The following is a 17,262-nucleotide window of genomic DNA, read 5'->3' on the forward strand; positions in this document are numbered from 1 at the left end:
ATGAGGTGAAAACCCAACTAGTGATCTGGAACAAAGAGCCAACCTTAATAATAGTGCTGCAATCTTATAACGCCTGTTTGAAGTTGACTAAACTTGGTTTAAAAGGCAGCCAGCTAGTCCCATGTTTTAGGAGTCTAATTAAATTGCAGAGAAAACACATTTTTTGTGGGTCGGTCATGACATAAATGGCAAATTTCATGGATAACACGGCTATTTATGCCGTGACCAACCCACAAAAAATCTGTGCTTTCTCTGCAGCGTTTCTCAAAGTGGGGCCCCAACCCAAAAGGGAGTCGCAAGCCTATTGTAGGGGTGTCGTGGTATTGCCACTTTTACATCTATGGCTCTGTGGATGATGGGAAAGTGGTGGACGTGTTGTTCCTTGACTTTAGCAAAGCTTTTGACACGGTCTCCCACAGTGTTCTTGCCAGCAAGTTAAAGAAGTATGGGCTGGATGAATGGACTATAAGGTGGATAGAAAGTTGGCTAGATTGTCGGGCTCAACGGGTAGTGATCAATGGCTCCATGTCTAGTTGGCAGCCGGTATCAAGTGGAGTGCCCCAAGGGTCAGTCCTCGGGCCGGTTTTGCTCAATATCTTCATAAATGAACTGGAGGATGGTGTGGATTGCACCCTCAGCAAGTTTGTAGATGACACTAAACTGGGAGGAGAGGTAGATACACTGGAGGGAAGGGATAGGATACAGAGGGCCCTAGACAAATTGGAGGATTGGGCCAAAAGAAATCTGATGAGGTTCAACAAGGACAAGTGCAGAGTCCTGCACTTAGGACGGAAGAATCCAATGCACCACTACAGACTAGGGACCGAATGGCTCGGCAGCAGTTCTGCAGAAAAGGACCTAGGGGTCACAGTGGATGAGAAGTTGGATATGAGTCAACAGTGTGCCCTTGTTGCCAAGGCGGCCAATGGCATTTTGGGATGTATAGGTAGGGGCATTGCCAGCAGATTGTGGGACGTGATCGTTCCCCTCTATTTGACATTGGTGAGGCCTCATCTGGAGTTCTGTGTCCAGTTTTGGGCCCCACACTACAAGGATGTGGAAAAATTGGAAAGTGTCCAGCGGAGGGCAACAAAAATGATTAGGGGACTAGAACACATGATTTATGAGGAGAGGCTGAGGGAACTGGGATTGTTTAGTCTGCGGAAGAGAAGAATGAGGGAGGATTTGATAGCTGCTTTCAACTACCTGAAAGAGGGTTCCAAAGAGGATGGATCTAGATTGTTCTCAGTGGTAGCTGATGACAGAACAAGGAGTAATGGTCTCAAGTTGCAGTGGGGGAGGTTTAGGTTGGATAGTAGGAAAAACTTTTTCACTAGGAGGGTGGTGAAACACTGGAATGCGTTACCTAGGGAGGTGGTGGAATCTCCTTCCTTAGATATTTTTAAGGTCAGGCTTGACAAAGCCGTGGCTGGGATGATTTAGTTGGGGATTGGTCCTGCTTTGAGCAGGAGGTTGGACTAGATGACCTCCTGAGGTCCCTTCCAACCCTGATTCTATGCTGCTGCTCTCAGCAGTGCTGCCTTCAGAACTGGGTGGCAGCTGCTGGCCGGGCTTCCAGCTCTGAAGGCAGTTTTGCTGCCAGCAGCAGCACAGAACTAGGCATGGCATGGTATGCTGTTGCCGCCCTTACTTCTGTGGTGCTCCTGCTGTTCTTGGTGCCGCTGCCTTCAGAGCTAGGCACCCCACCAGCAGCTGCTGCTCTCTGCTCTGTCTTCAGATCTAGGTGACCAGAAATCAAATTTCACAGGGGAGACCAGATTTCATGGGCTGTGATGTGATTTTCATGGCTGCAAATTTGGTAAGCCCCCTACCCTTAGTTGTTAGATGCTCTCATAATAAACACAGGGAAACAATCACAACATTGTGTAAAACTATTAGGGACTTGGCTTAAAGCCCTAAGCCAAAATCCAGTTGTGGCTGAAACTATAAAAACCATTGAAGGTGTCACCCAATCAACAGCAGTTGTGGGTGGGGGAGAAACCCTGTGCAGCTATTGAAGCTGCTCTATTCCATTTTTTACACTGCTTCCACCATGGCGTGGCTAGTGACACTAGCCCAATGCAGTCCTGGCACTCAGGGGAGCATAAAGACTGTGCTTGGCCCCTCACCTCTGGAGGGGGTCAGAAAGGGAAGGGGGTAGGTGCTCCCTGACCAGCACTTGCCTGCTTGCACAGAGGAGGGGTGCAGTCTGACCCTAATACTTACCTTTGGTCACTGATTCATTTGACTCTTTATGTGAATCATAGGCACTGACTCTGTGGGTGCACCAGCTGGGGGAAGGGATGAAATGGGGGTGGGGCTCGGGGCTGAAAGGGGGTTGAGCGCCCCTGGGGAAAATTAGAAGCCAGTGCCTGTGATGTGAATTGTTATGGGGAATTGCCTCTCTACTCCTAGTTTTCAGTTTTGAACTCCTTATCTTTGTAAAGTGCTAATATAAACTTAAGAATCCCTTTCAGAATTTTGAAAATATTGCTTTAATTGCTCACGTACATCTTCAGTCCAGCACCCTTAATGTGGTTCTAGTCTGATGGGGATTATAAACAGTATTGTGGAGTTTCATATATATTGCATCTGAGGAAAACCTGGATGCATTACAGAAGTAGTAAGGCTATGTTCACGCTACAGCTTAAGTCAGTATAGGTTGTATCATTCAGGGGTATGAATAAACCACGCGTCCAAGCTACATAAGTTACACCGCCGCCATGGGAGAGCTTCTCCTGCCAACTACTTAGCTATTACTGCTCATGGGGGCTGGAATAATTAAGTCAACAGGAGAGTTCTCCACCAATGTAGCTGTGCGGCTGTAAGCTCTGTAGTGTAGCCATAGCTATGTTATTTATGTACCTTAAATAATATGTACCTTAAATATGTACGTTATTTATGTACCTTAAATAATCAGATAAAAAATGTTCTTTCCCCAAGTTAAAATGTCAAAATGTGGAGAAACTTTCTGCCAGTATCTTTAAATCTTATACTACTCTTCAGTCAGCTGTTAACTTTGTATACACAGAGGGAGCAGATCTGTTGAGTAAGATCATCACTTACGTAGTACGTTTCAGAGGACAGCATTTTCTAGCTTTTCTGAAGATAAAACAATGAGGAGTCCTTGTGGCATCTTAGGGACTAACACATTTATTTGGGCATAAGCTTTCGTGGGCTAGAACCCACTTAATCAGGTGCATGGAGTGGCAAATACAGTAGCAGGTATAAATACACAGCACGTGAAAAGATGGGAGTTGCCTTACCAAGTGGGAGGTCAGTCTAACAAGACAATTCAATTAACAGTAGGATAACAAGAGAGGAAAAATCACTGACACTCAAGCCTAAGCTGACACCTTTATTACATACTGTACTCTGGAAAGTAATATCCTTCCTGTGATCGTCACCAGTATTCACAGACTGGACTCAATCTGCTAGTACAATCTAAATTCTTATTTGCCGTTTTCACTCTTGCTGTTGATAAGCTGATGACTTCAGTGATTTCTTATTATATTCTTTTTATTATTTTGACACCCAGACCCTCTTGACGTGAGTGATTTTTGTTCATTTAATAACATCCAATGCAACATGGTTTAATACATATCGCTAGATTAATCCCTTTCTCACAAACCATTTTCACTGTTTTGAGCACCACAGGTGATTTGTTCCAATCAACTAGGAGCCAAAAGTTTTGGAGTCTTTGTGACAGGGTGTAAATAGCCTAAGGCTTATTCATCACTCTGTGTGCTCGGCAAGTGTCCCCACATGGGCCAAACTAAGGAGATAATTGGTTAAGGACTGGATGATTAAACAACTAACAAGATGATTCAGCTCATCAGCTGGGGATAGTTAAAAGAGACAGAGGAGGCAGGGGTGGCCCGTCCATATAGGCGAACTAGGCAGTCACCTCAGGTGCCAAGCTAAATGGGGCGCCAAATTCGAGGAAAAAAATGAAAAAGATGAAAAAAATACAAATAAAATAACGGAGGTGTCATTATTTCAATTCCCATGCATGTACAGAGGGAATATGAATTATAATTCATTTCTCTACATTTCTGAGAATTTATTAATATGTCAAAACTTTTATTTACTGCAAAAATAAATAACATTTTAGCTAATTTTTTTCAATTTGCGACATAGGGTCAAGATGACCCACTCCGCAATTTTGATAAGCAATAACTCAGCCACAATGAAACACATCCACCAGTGGCAAAAGCTGCAATGCTAGTGACACCTCATTTGAATATACATCAAGGTCTCATAGCCAGAAATTCATGTAGAGTGGAGATATCGCAAGTTGATACATGTCAAAAGGTCATTTTAACACACGTCGCAGCTAGATGGTTAAGAATCAACCGAATACTTTGGTAAATTATGTTTCTTGGTGCCAAAGAATAAAGAATAACGTCTTTCAGCATTATAAATCCAAAATGTGAGTATCTTTAAGTGTTATTAAACCTTAGTATTATTATCGGACTGTATAATTATGAACTTTTCTTTGTTATAACTGGTTCACGTAATAAATAAGGTCCATAAAAGAAAAGTAACAGTGTTAACGCTTAATAGACTACGAAAGTGATGACGTCATACTCCAAGCGGGTAAGCGTGAGGAAGGGGATTACTTTCCAAACAACTGGTGTCAGGTAATAACATTGAAAAAGGTCATTTTATTTCCATGTAAAAACTGTAACTAATTGTTTTAATAGGTAAGTGAGTGTATGTTACTAATCATTGAACCTTTAAGCAGCGAAAAGATGTGTTGGGATGGCTGCAATGTGGTTTAAGTCACCAACCATGTGGTGTGTCAGCCATCAGCTATAATGCTTGCAGTCAGGAGCACAGTACATAACAATATTCAAATGTCCAATGGCAGAAAGAGGAAAAAGAAAACCCTCAGGAGCTGAGTATTGTAAACAAAAGGCTGAGAAGGAAAAGGACCAAGCAAAACAGCAGGGATTCTTCCTGAAATATCTTCTCTTTAATCCAAATAAAGATGGAAGCAGTTCACAGCATCCAGATGAAGGAATTTTACTTGGGGAGGAGATTAGCTCACATCCGCATGGAAGCAGTTTGGAATATCAAGATGAAGGTATATTACTTCGAGATGAGGGTAGCTCACATCCACAAAAAAGCAGTTTGCAAACTCAAGATGGTGGAAACTTACTTCTATATGAAGGCAACTCACAGCATCAGACTGATATGGAAGTGGAGAAAATGTATTCACCTTCAGAGAGACATGCAGAAATTGAAGTAAATGAAGTAGAAGGAAGAAAGGATAAGGAAGTTACAAACAAGTTACAGTATGGGGACCCAGGTTCATGGCCCAAATGTGATGACAGTGTGCGGCAAATTCTCATGGAACATGGACCCAAACAAGTTCATGAATTTCCCTTCCCTAAGGATGGAAATCAAAGAAAATTCTCTGCTCAGCGTTACAAGAGGAAACTCATTAATGGGGAAGAAATTAATTAAAACTGGTTACAATATTCAGTGTTGAAGGACTCTGTTTTGCTTTTGCTGCAAGTTGTTTAGAAATCAAGCAATTGGTACATCACTTATTGAAAATGGTTTGAAGGACTGGAAAAACATATCTTCAATTCTCTCTTCACATGAAAGAAGTACAGAACATTTGGAATGTTTTCAAAATTGGAAAGAACTTGAATTATGATTGCAAAAAGGAAAAACTATCGATGAAGAAAATTTACGTGTGTCAAGGAAAAAGAAGAATATTGGCAACAAATATTAGAGCATCTTATTCCTTTAGTGAGAGTTCTTGGTGGGCAAAATTTAGCATTCTGCAGCAGAAATAAAAAATTATACACTCCAGGTTATGAAAACTTTTTAAAATTTGTTGAATACCTAGCTTTGTTTGATCCAGTCATGAAGGAACATCTATGTAAAATAGGTTTCAGAGTAGCAGCCTTGTTACTCTGTATCCGCAAAAAGAAAAGGAGTACTTGTGGCACCTTAGAGACTAACAAATTTATTTGAGCATAAGCTTTCGTGAGCTACAGCTCACTTAATTGGATGCATCCGATGTAGCTCACAAAAGCTTATGCCATCCGATGAAGTGAGCTGTAGCTCATGAAAGCTTATCCTCAAATAAATTTGTTAGTCTCTAAGATGCCACAAGTACTCCTTTTCTTTCTATGTAAAATAACTGATCATGAAACACAGGTTCTTTACTCAGGAAAAAATATGCAGAATGAACTGATTCAAATCCTAGCAAATGCCATTAAAAAGAAAATTTTAGAAACTGTCCATTCTGCAAAATACTTTTCAATAATACTGGACTGTACACCAGATGTGAGTCATGTTGAACAAATGATGATGATCATTCGTTTTGTGGATATGGAAAAGTCTGTAGATGAAGATAATGTTTAAGTGCTCATAAAGGAACATTTTTTGGGTTTTGTACCACTGAAGGAGACGACTGGAGCATTTATGACAAACTATCCTACAAGAGCTTGAAACAATGTCATTATCTGTTGAAAACTTATGTAGCCAAGGCTATGATAATGGGAGTAATATGAAGGGTAAAGACAATAGTGTGCAAAGGAGAATGATGGAAATCAATCCTAGGGCCTTTTTCGTTCCTTGCAGTGCGCATTCTCTGAATTTGGTTGTCAATGATGCTGCTACATGCTGTTTGGAGGCAAGCAGTTTCTTTGACTTGGTGCAACGTGTTTGTGTTTTTCTCAGGCTCAACATGCCATTGGGAGATTCTGACTCGCCATATGAATTCTCTAACTGTGAAACCACTTAGATAAGATGGGAGAGTTGCATTGATGCTTTGAAGCCCCTTTGCTATGAACTTGGAAACATTTATGATGCCCTAACTGAAATTTCTGATGATACTACCTTTACTAGATCAACTGACAATACGGCATGTCCAGATGCAGTAGCTCTTGAAAATGGCCTTTCCAAGTTCAAATTTGTGACTTCACTGATTTTGTGGTATAATATCCTTTCCGAGATTAACCTTACTAGTAAGCAGCTTCAGGAAAAGAACTTGAACATACATTCTGCTATTCAAAAACTGCAGCTAACTAAAAATATTCTGGAGGAATTCAGAAGTGATGAAGGGTTTGAAAGAACACTGGTAGATTCTCTCGAGCTTGCTGCAGAAATAGACTTTCTGACAGAGTTTGAACCAGAGCCAGTTCGCATTCGGGAAAAGAAACAGCAGTTTTTGTATGAAGGATGAGACACACCAATTCAGAACCCAAAACAAAGGTTCAAAGTGAGTTTCTACTTTGCAGTCCTTGATACTGCTATTCACTTGGTTGATGAAAGATTTCAACAGATGCAGCAGCTAGAGTCAGTATTTGGCTTTCTGTATGATATCCACAGCTTGCAAAAGAAAACAGCAAAACAGATAAGAGAATTTTGTTTAAAACTGGAGTCGGCATTGACTCATGAAAATTCAAAAGACATTGATGCTACAGTTTTGTGTAGTGAGCTTCAGGCTTTTCCAAGATGATTTAAGAAACATTCCACTCCTGAAGAAGTACTGAAGTTTGTTTGGTTTCAGAGTAACAGCCGTGATAGTCTGTATTCGCAAAAAGAAAAGGAGTACATTGGTTAGTCTCTAAGGTGCCACAAGTACTCCTTTTCTTTTTGTGAAGTTTGTTTGTGAAAATAAACTCTCAGACAGTTTTCCAAACATTTTTATAGCTCTACACATTCTTTTAACTTTGCCAGTTTGCATAGCTAGTGGGGAACGTAGCTTCTCAAAGTTAAAATTGATAAAAACATATCTGCGTTCAACAATGGTGCAAGAGAGACTTGTTGGACTTGCCACAGTGTCAGTAGAGCATGAAATCGCTGGAAAACTGGATCTAAAAGAACTAGTGACTGAATTTTCAAAACTTAAAGCGAGAAAAGTCATGTTTTAAGAGCATAGAGTGTTTTTTATTCGGAGTGTTTTGTAAATACAGGTTAAAGTTCATTGAAGAGTTTTGTTATATCTTTCTATAATGGGTATGTTGGTAGTGGCAGTTAAAGCAGGATAGCGTAATGGATGATTTTGGATTTGTAATAATAAAAATTATAATTAACATTTGTAATGCATTTTTATTTGAAATCAGACTGAAATATCATCTAGCTGTTGTGTACAAATCTATTCTGAAAATTTCATGTCTCTGTTTTATCTGATCTCAGAAACATTGGGTGGACAGATGGACAGACAAACCGAATAATTAAGCCTCTGGTTAAAAAAAAAAACATTACAAGGAAAAAAGGGGCAAAATGTTTTGCAGTTTACCAAAAACCTCAGCCTAGATCTCGTTGCTGGTAGCTAGTCTAGGGCCGCCCCTGAGGCTAACCCATGATCTCAGAGAGATGAGATCTCTCCCTGTTTCTCACCCTGTATGTGAGGAGAAAGTAAAAGCCTTATGTTGTGGGGGACAAGCACTTGTATAGCACATTGTAAATAACGCATATGATGTTGAATCTATGCAGGAGTGTGTGAGGTCTGTTTGCAATGAAGAATCCATGCTGAGGGAACCCCACCCTTTGACAGTCTTGCTGCTTTGTTGCTCATTTACTTGGCCTTTTAAGTATTAGCATCTTCTAAATTGGGTCTGATGCAAAGCGTATTGGAGTCAATAGGAATTTTTTCCATTGATTGCAGTAAGCTTTGGATCAGGCCCGTACATCTTGTTTTAAAATAGTCTTGTCCAAACGTAAGTACTGGTATGGTATGTGGTCCTGATATTGGCTCCTGCATGCTCTGGACCACACAGCCTCTTTCCAGCTTGAAGATCAATGTATATCCTCATGGTACTTGTTCCACTTTACCTTAGTTTTTAAGACTTGGGCAATAGCCAGGACAATAAGGTGCTCAAGAGGAAATTAGCTTAAGAACAGTAGAGTAAGAAATCTCCTATATTAAACATAAACCCTTCAAATAAAGATTAACAAGTACAGTGAGCCTGGATTCAATGAAACTTACATTACAGAGAAATGCAGTAATGGCCCATATTGATTCAGACGTTGGCTGATATTGGGACACAAGTCCAGTGTAGAGAAATATGCCTCTCTGGCCGAAACCTTGAGAGCTAAGGGTTACCAGGTCCAGACACATGCACTGATCATCAGAGCCTTCGGTGCATGGGACCCCAGTAATGAGTGAGTACTGAGAGAATGCGGAATTGGTCAACGCTACTCTCGGCTGATGCGGCAACTTATGGTGTTGGACGCCATCAGGTGGTTGAGGGACATCTACATAGAACACATCACCGGACATCCGCAATACTGGGAGGGATGAGCTGGAGTGCCAATGAGAAGCGCAGTCAGGAAAGTAACAAATACTTTCCTCATGGATTGTATTTTTCTAAATGGACAACCAACCTAATTCCCAATTACTGAGGGACAACCTCCACTCATTGATATATACTTTACTTTCTACAACCAAATCTCTGTGCAGCTTTTCATGAGTGATGTACACGAGTATTCGGATTCTAATATCTAAACTGTATTGTTAAATCTATTCACCTAATTTGGGTTATTGCTGATTATGTACTATATGTATCATATGACTTTTAAAAAACTAACTTTATATTTGTGGATAATCTAAGCACTATACCCAGATGTACAAACACTCTTTTCTCAACCTATGTAGTGTATATTTTTTTTAACATTAGCTTTAATAAAATTTTTAAATCAGAGATTGACCATTCCAGTAGCTGTAAACCCCAAGTGTAGGCACGGTAAACCCTCATTACACTAGACTTGCATTAGTGCAATTTACCTTGGTTGCAAACAGGGTTAAGCTCCACCCCTGCAAAAAGTTGCTTTGCCTGTCACGGTAGTGTCTTGCACCATTGCAGCTACACTGGCATCTATCCACTGATGGCTGTTATCAGGTCTAAAGCCTAGTGTAGACAAAAACTAGCTGGTTTGGAAAATATTCATCTGGCAGAACCCATGTTCATTGTGAAAATTGGTATTTAGTGTTTAGATTTACTAGTGTGGAAGTACTGTCCTTCATAGGGTCCTTTCCGGGATGTTTCCTACATGAGGATATGATCTGGCTTTGACTGTCTTATGGCTACATTTGAATATACCCTATGTTACATTTAAAATGAACAAAGTGTCCTTCCACAGACTTGCACAGGCATAGGAGAAAAACATTTCAAGTCCATAGGCACATTTTGTGAACATTGTGGCTGAGCAAGGTGATCCAAATGTTTCTGCTACTAGCTGCATACTGATATTGTGTCTGATAGTTAGACTTTCAGGCACTCTGCTCTTGGTTTTCAGGTGCTATAAATGGACCCTGAATCCATTCTGTGGCTGCTGTTCCCTTTGTAAATTTGGATGATTTAATGGAGGAGAGATTATAGTTTGCACTATCAGTTAAAATCATTCCCCTTGTTTGTCTGGGGAGGGCATCAGAGTATCTTGATACACTAATATACTTGCATCTTCTCTTGCAGTGGTAGACTTAAAAAAATACTTCTGTTACTTTTTATGCAGGGAACTGGATTTGAAGAAACCAATATATCAACAGACTGCATATTATGGGCACTTTGGAAGAGAAGAATTTACATGGGAAATACCAAAGAAGCTTGCGTATTAGGCTTTTCCAAATCTGTCTCTTGTAATGGAGAATCTTTTTAATGAGCAGGTATGACCACTAAACTGTCAGAGGGGAAAAGAATTTTTTTTAAATCTAATAAATGACATTCTTATAACTGAACTAGGTACTGATAATTATAAGCAATGTAACTTTTATGCTGGCTTTACATTTTAAATACACGTATATGAAACCTAGTGTCTCTTCATTTATTTCTTCAGAAAGGACTCAAGTGACTTACAACCTTTAGCCCTGGTCTACACTGGGTCGGGGGGGGGGGTCCACCTAAAATATGCAACTTCAGCTACGCAGATAGCATAGCTGAAGTTGGCATATCTTAGGTCGACTTACCTGGCCGTAAGGATGGCAGTGAGTCGACCGCTGCCACTCCCCCGTCGACTCCACTTCCACTTCTCGCGAGCTGGAGTTCCGGAGTCGATGGGGAGCGCGTTCGGGGATCGATTTATCGCGTCTCATCTAGACGCGATAAATCGATCCCTGATAGATGGATCACTACACCGATCCGGCGGGTAGTGAAGACCTGCCCTTAGTCTCTGCTGCAGTTATCCAAGTGAGTTAGTGAAAATGCTCACCTATTATGGGATATTACATATTATAATCTGTATATGCCTTAGCTGTGAGATAACATTTACTTAAGTTTGCTTTAACATGAGTCAAAGCTTTGTGTGTATACTTTTGTGACAGTTGGTATGTGTTTCAGTGTAAACATCCAGGGCTTGCTTACACAGCTAGTTGAGTGCTATGCTCTAACTGGCCATGTGGGCCCAGCTTCCACGCACTATAAGTTCTGTAGTGCCGTTTGGTGTACTCCCACTGTAACTTTATAGTCTGTGGTAGCTGGGTCCACATGGTCTGTTAGTGCATGATAGGCGAGTGCCATGTCCATTCATACCCCAGCTTGCTGCATATTAAATGTAGACAAGGCCCCCAGTCTTCATTGCCCTGAAACTTTCTGTGCTTGGGCTGTCCTAAATTTTAATTTTGGTTATGTGTAAACTCTGAACTGAATGAGTTTAATCTACCCAAGTTTTGAAATATAAACATTTTCCTGTTGTAGAAATGATTTGTAAACTCAAGTGACTGAAAACGTAAATCAAAATTAACATGAGATGCACAATTGTTTAATTTTTCAAGGACTACAAGGCTAGTACATATGAAAGAACATTCTTCCTCTTTCAGATGAGCAAATGATCTCCCTGTTCTAAACTAATATAGAATATTGTCCATGTGTAGTTTTGTAGCCATTTTGATTAATGGAGGGGAATTTAGCAATAGGGCAACCCAAAGAGGGGGGCAGGGCCTCCCTCCTTCAGTGCAGCGCTCACCTCAAACACAAGTAATTGAATTGCGATACTAATCTCAATTGAGGTAGAAGAGAGCTCCTCCCTGCAGGTAGTGACTGGTCTGTTGCTCTCAAATGCAAAAGTAAAACAGCTGTGCAGGTCCACTTCATGTATGCCTTGACTTGGGCAACTCCTAGAGCCATGTTAGTCTGCTTGCATTTGGATAGCTGTTCTTGCCTCAGTAACTTTCTACTGGCAAATGCACGCCCAATTAATCAAAACAATGTTATGGGTCACTCTTGTTATGCAGGGAGGACCCTGTTCTTCCCTTGAATAAGCAGAAGCAATCTTATTGATTGTAATGGAAGTCTTCGCTGTGCCCACAAGGGCAGGACAGGGCCCTGTGTCTTTATCCAAAATGAATCTAGTTTGAACTAGATACACCCATTCCAGGAGGAGAACATGTTCTAGCTTAACCATCCATTTTAATATGCGCATGTCAAAATATTGTCTGGAGATACATAAATGGAGCGGTTGACAATGGTGCTGGAATCATTCAAAATAGCTTTCTCAACACCATTAGCAATATTGGGGTTAAAATGTTAGGATACTGAATGTCAAGAGTTGACCTAGGCCCCCCCAGAACTGGATGTTCCTGGGGCAGGATTCAGTACAAGTACTAGACTCTATGTAAAAGGTGTTTAAGTAGACAGGCATGAGGCCTCTTTTCTCTCACCTCATTTTGGGATCAAGAACCAACCAGCAACTTGGTGGAAAGAAAGAATAGTGAAGATCCATTTCTTGCAGGGTTAGTTCATTCTCTTTTCCTGGAGGATTGACTCTTTTCAGTCTTGCTGTGGTTCTAGAATGCACAGCTCTCCAAATGAAGAGCACTATGTAACATTAAGAATATATCAATAATTACATCCAAAAAACTACATTAAAAGAATATTAAGGTTGTAAAGTCAAGAACTCAAAAGCTTAGGAATGCCTGATTTAAGGTTGCTTCTGAAACCTTAATTCATCCCTGTTGGGCGCATGCATTACAGCCCTAAATTACATAATAACATACTAGCTTTTCCACAGGCCTGCTGCCTTATTTAGTGTACTGAATAGAATGTGCTCCCTGAATACTTTGTTTTACTTCAATTGTCCTGTGTGTTGTCCCAGGCCTTATTTAATGGACACGAGTTAATGAGTGTTCCTGGCTAGGCAACTCCATCCCATCCCGGTAAATAATGACCATGCCTCAGTGTTACATACTTGTCAGCTCCTGTCTGGATTACAGCAATGCAATATACCTGGCCATGCAGCTATCAGCCCATACTAAACTCCAGCTTATAGAGAACACTACTATACACCTCCTCAGCAACACTGGCTATTGCAAGCACATCAGGCCTGTGCTCTACACTGGCTTTCTAAGGAGTAATCAAATTCAAGGTATTGGGCCTCATTTTCAAAGCAGTAAACTGTCTTGACCCAGTACATTGACCCATGCCCAAATAAATCTGTTAGTCTTTAAGGTGCCACCGGACTCTTTGTTGTTTTTGTGGATATAGACTAACACGACTACCCCTCTGATACTTAGTACATTTTAAATGATTGCCCAAAGTTCTGCCTTGAAGACCATGGGCAACAACTCTGGCACAATCATCCTTTTTACCCTAACAGTAGAGCTCATCTGTGCAGAAGACCGCTTTCTCTGAGACTGGTCTGAGACTGTGGAATAAACTCCCACAGTAACTAGCAACTACTGCAAACCTCACCACCTTCTACTACAAGTGCAAGGTGCTCTTCTTGGATCTGCCTTCTAATACTCACAAGTAGCCTCTTCACCAGGTTGCACTTTTACTCACACCTCCTGATTTATGCACACCCTATCTGTGGCCCCATGAAGTTGCCATCCACCATACCAGGAGGAGGATGCTGGATGGGGAGGAGCTTTGCGACAATGGGGCCTATTTCCACTCCTCTTTTAGATCATGTATCCAAACAGAGTTCCTCTGGGCCGGGTCCACTGGCTCCCTGGATGCTTTCGAGGAGCAGTGGGCGCTGTCCGTGGTTCTCTGTTCAGGTGTCCCTTTCTGGCTCCCTGCTTTTGACCCTGTAACCCACACTCCCGTTCCTGCTTTGTCATTTGTTATCCCCCAACTTTATATGAACCCTGGCTTTTAGTGCCTCCTTCCCTTAGGCTGGGGGAAGAGCCTTCTGATGGGGCTACCTACTCCTGGGATTTCAATAGGTGCTAGCTCCCAGCACTCTGTCACAGCCTCCCCCTGCCAAATTTCAGGCTCTGTTGCAAAATCTAGAGGTGCTAGACCTTCTCTGCAAAACCATCTTAAGAATCTTCTTACCATGGGCAAAATGGCATAATTTTCTTTAACTTGCTTTGTGAAAATGGCTCAACTGGTTTAGTGGAAACTTTTCCCCCAAAATCATTGGCCTGAAGGAGACCCCTGGTGTATATAAATCTTCAGCATAACTGGTTAAAGTTTTGACTACAGTACAAGCAATTAAAATGGAACCTTATACTGTGAAGTGTTGGGCAACTTTAATTATAGAAGCTGCTGCTAGCACTGCCTATAATATTCCAGTTATCTACGTAGGGACTAGTGAAAAAAATTTACTTTAGCAATACCGAGTAGCTACAATTTTATACACTTGGCCTCTATCAAAACCGGCATCTTCTGGAAAGAGATACGTAAGCTTTTTATATAAAACCACATACAGTAAACATAATGGCTTTTAACCTTTCTTATGCATAAAAAATATTAAACTATAATAACAAATCAGACTAAGCCCTGGTCTACACTAGGACTTTAGGTCGAATTTAGCAACGTTAAATCGATTTAAACCTGCACCCGTCCACACAGTGAAGCCCTTTATTTCGACTTAAAGGGCTCTTAAAATCGATTTCCTTACTCCACCCCTGACAAGTGGATTAGCGCTTAAATCGACGTTCCCGGCTCGAATTTGGGGTACTGTGGACACAATTCGATGGTATTGGCCTCCGGGAGCTATCCCAGAGTGCTCCATTCTGACCGCTCTGGACAGCACTCTCAACTCAGATGCACTGGCCAGGTAGACAGGAAAAGAACCGCAAACTTTTGAATCTCATTTCCTGTTTGGCCAGCGTGGCAAGCTGCAGGTGACCATGCAGAGCTCATCAGCACAGGTGACCATGATGGAGTCCCAGAATCGCAAAAGAGCTCCAGCATGGACCGAACGGGAGGTACGGGATCTGATCGCTGTTTGGGGAGAGGAATCCATGCTATCAGAACTCCGTTCCAGTTTTCGAAATGCCAAAACCTTTGTGAAAATCTCCCAGGGCATGAAGGACAGAGGCCATAACAGGGACCCGAAGCAGTGCCGCGTGAAACTGAAGGAGCTGAGGCAAGCCTACCAGAAAACCAGAGAGGCGAACGGCCGCTCTGGGTCAGAGCCCCAAACATGCCGCTTCTATGATGAGCTGCATGCCATTTTAGGGGGTTCAGCCACCACTACCCCAGCCGTGTTGTTTGACTCCTTCAATGGAGATGGAGGCAATACGGAAGCAGGTTTTGGGGACGAAGAAGATGATGATGAGGAGGAGGTTGTAGATAGCTCACAGCAAGCAAGCGGAGAAACCGGTTTTCCCGACAGCCAGGAACTGTTTCTCACCCTAGACCTGGAGCCAGTACCCCCCGAACCCACCCAAGGCTGCCTCCTGGACCCAGCAGGCGGAGAAGGGACCTCTGGTGAGTGTACCTTTTAAAATGCTATACATGGTTTAAAAGCAAGCATGTGAAAGGATTACTTTGCCCTGGCATTTGCGGTTCTCCTAGATGTAGTCCTAAAGCCTTTGCAAAAGGTTTCTGGGGAGGGCAGCCTTATTTCGTCCTTCATGGTAGGACACTTTACCACTCCAGGCCAGTAACACATACTCGGGAATCACTGTAGAACAAAGCATTGCAGTGTATGTTTGCTGGCATTCAACCAAAATCCGTTCTTTATCTCTCTGTGTTATCCTCAGGAGAGTGAGATATAATTCATGGTCACCTGGTTGAAATAGAGTGCTTTTCTTCAGGGACACTCAGAGGAGCCCATTCCTGCTGGGCTGTTTGCCTGTGGCTGAACAGAAATGTTCCCCGCTGTTAGCCACAGGGAGGGGGGAAGGTTGAGGGGGTAGTCACGCGGTGGGAGGAGGCAAAATGCGACCTTGTAACGAAAGCACATGTGCTATGTATGTAATGTTAACAGCAAGGTTTACCCTGAAAGAGTGTAGCGACTGTTTTATAAAATGTGTCTTTTTAAATACCGCTGTCCCTTTTTTTTTCTCCACCAGCTGCATGTGTTTCAATGATCACAGGATCTTCTCCTTCCCAGAGGCTAGTGAAGCTTAGAAAGGAAAAAAAAACGCACTCGCGATGAAATGTTCTCCGAGCTCATGCTGTCCTCCCACACTGACAGAGCACAGACGAATGCGTGGAGGCAAATAATGTCAGAGTGCAGGAAAGCACAAAATGACCGGGAGGAGAGGTGGAGGGCTGAAGAGAGTAAGTGGCGGGCTGAAGACAGGGCTGAAGCTCAAATGTGGCGGCAGCGTGATGAGAGGAGGCAGGATTCAATGCTGAGGCTGCTGTAGGACCAAACCAGAATGCTCCAGTGTATGGTTGAGCTGCAGCAAAGGCAGCTGGAGCACAGACTGCCACTGCTGCCCCTCTGTAACCAAATGCCCTCCTCCCCAAGTTCCATAGCCTCCACACCCAGACGCCCAAGAACGCGGTGGGGGGGCCTCCGGCCAACCAGCCACTCCACCACAGAGGATTGCCCCAAAAAAAGAAGGCTGTCATTCAATAAATTTTAAAGTTGTAAACTTTTAAAGTGCTGTGTGGCATTTTCCTTCCCTCCTCCACCACCCCTCCTGGGATACCTTGGTAGTCATCTCCCTATTTGTGTGATGAATGAATAACGAATGCATGACTGTGAAGCAGCAATGACTTTATTGCCTCTGCAAGCGGTGATTAAAGGGAGGAGGGGAGGGTGGTTAGCTTACAGGGAAGTAGAGTGAACCAAGGGGCGGGGGGTTTCATCAAGGAGAAACAAACAGAACTTTCACACCGTAGCCTGGCCAGTCATGAAACTGGTTTTCAAAGCTTCTCTGATGCGTACCGCGCCCTCCTGTGCTCTTCTAACCGCCCTGGTGTCTGGCTGCGCGTAACCAGCAGCTAGGCGATTTGCCTCAGCCTCCCACCCCGCCATAAACGTCTCCCCCTTACTCTCACAGATATTGTGGAGCACACAGCAAGCAGTAATAACAGTGGGAATATTGGTTTCGCTGAGGTCTAAGCGAGTCAGTAAACTGCGCCAGCGCGCCTTTAAACGTCCAAATGCACA

General features: G+C 42.5%; 2 protein-coding genes across 16 annotated transcripts in view; both read left to right on the forward strand.

Moving 5' to 3' along the window:
• Positions 1 to 10,742, forward strand: part of LOC140911854 (S-adenosylmethionine synthase-like) — a 57,970-nt gene extending 47,228 nt beyond the window's left edge. For all 15 annotated transcript variants that reach the window (XM_073345834.1, XM_073345832.1, XM_073345827.1 and 12 more), the window contains one exon: positions 10,483 to 10,742. In XM_073345834.1, coding sequence (XP_073201935.1) covers positions 10,483 to 10,626 — 144 coding nt within the window. In that variant the 3' untranslated portion in view covers positions 10,627 to 10,742. The remainder of the gene's footprint in view (positions 1 to 10,482) is intronic.
• A 355-nt stretch (positions 10,743 to 11,097) lies between these two features.
• On the forward strand, positions 11,098 to 16,882 carry LOC140912150 (myb/SANT-like DNA-binding domain-containing protein 7). The gene is made up of 3 exons (XM_073346318.1): positions 11,098 to 11,153; positions 15,020 to 15,623; positions 16,211 to 16,882. The coding sequence occupies exons 2-3, from the start codon at positions 15,041 to 15,043 to the stop codon at positions 16,294 to 16,296; spliced, it is 669 nt and encodes a 222-aa protein (XP_073202419.1). The 5' UTR covers positions 11,098 to 11,153; positions 15,020 to 15,040; the 3' UTR covers positions 16,297 to 16,882.
• The last annotated feature ends 380 nt before the right edge of the window (positions 16,883 to 17,262 follow it).

The sequence above is a fragment of the Lepidochelys kempii genome, chromosome 5 (assembly GCF_965140265.1).
Source record: "Lepidochelys kempii isolate rLepKem1 chromosome 5, rLepKem1.hap2, whole genome shotgun sequence".
NCBI classification, from domain to species: domain Eukaryota; kingdom Metazoa; phylum Chordata; order Testudines; family Cheloniidae; genus Lepidochelys; species Lepidochelys kempii.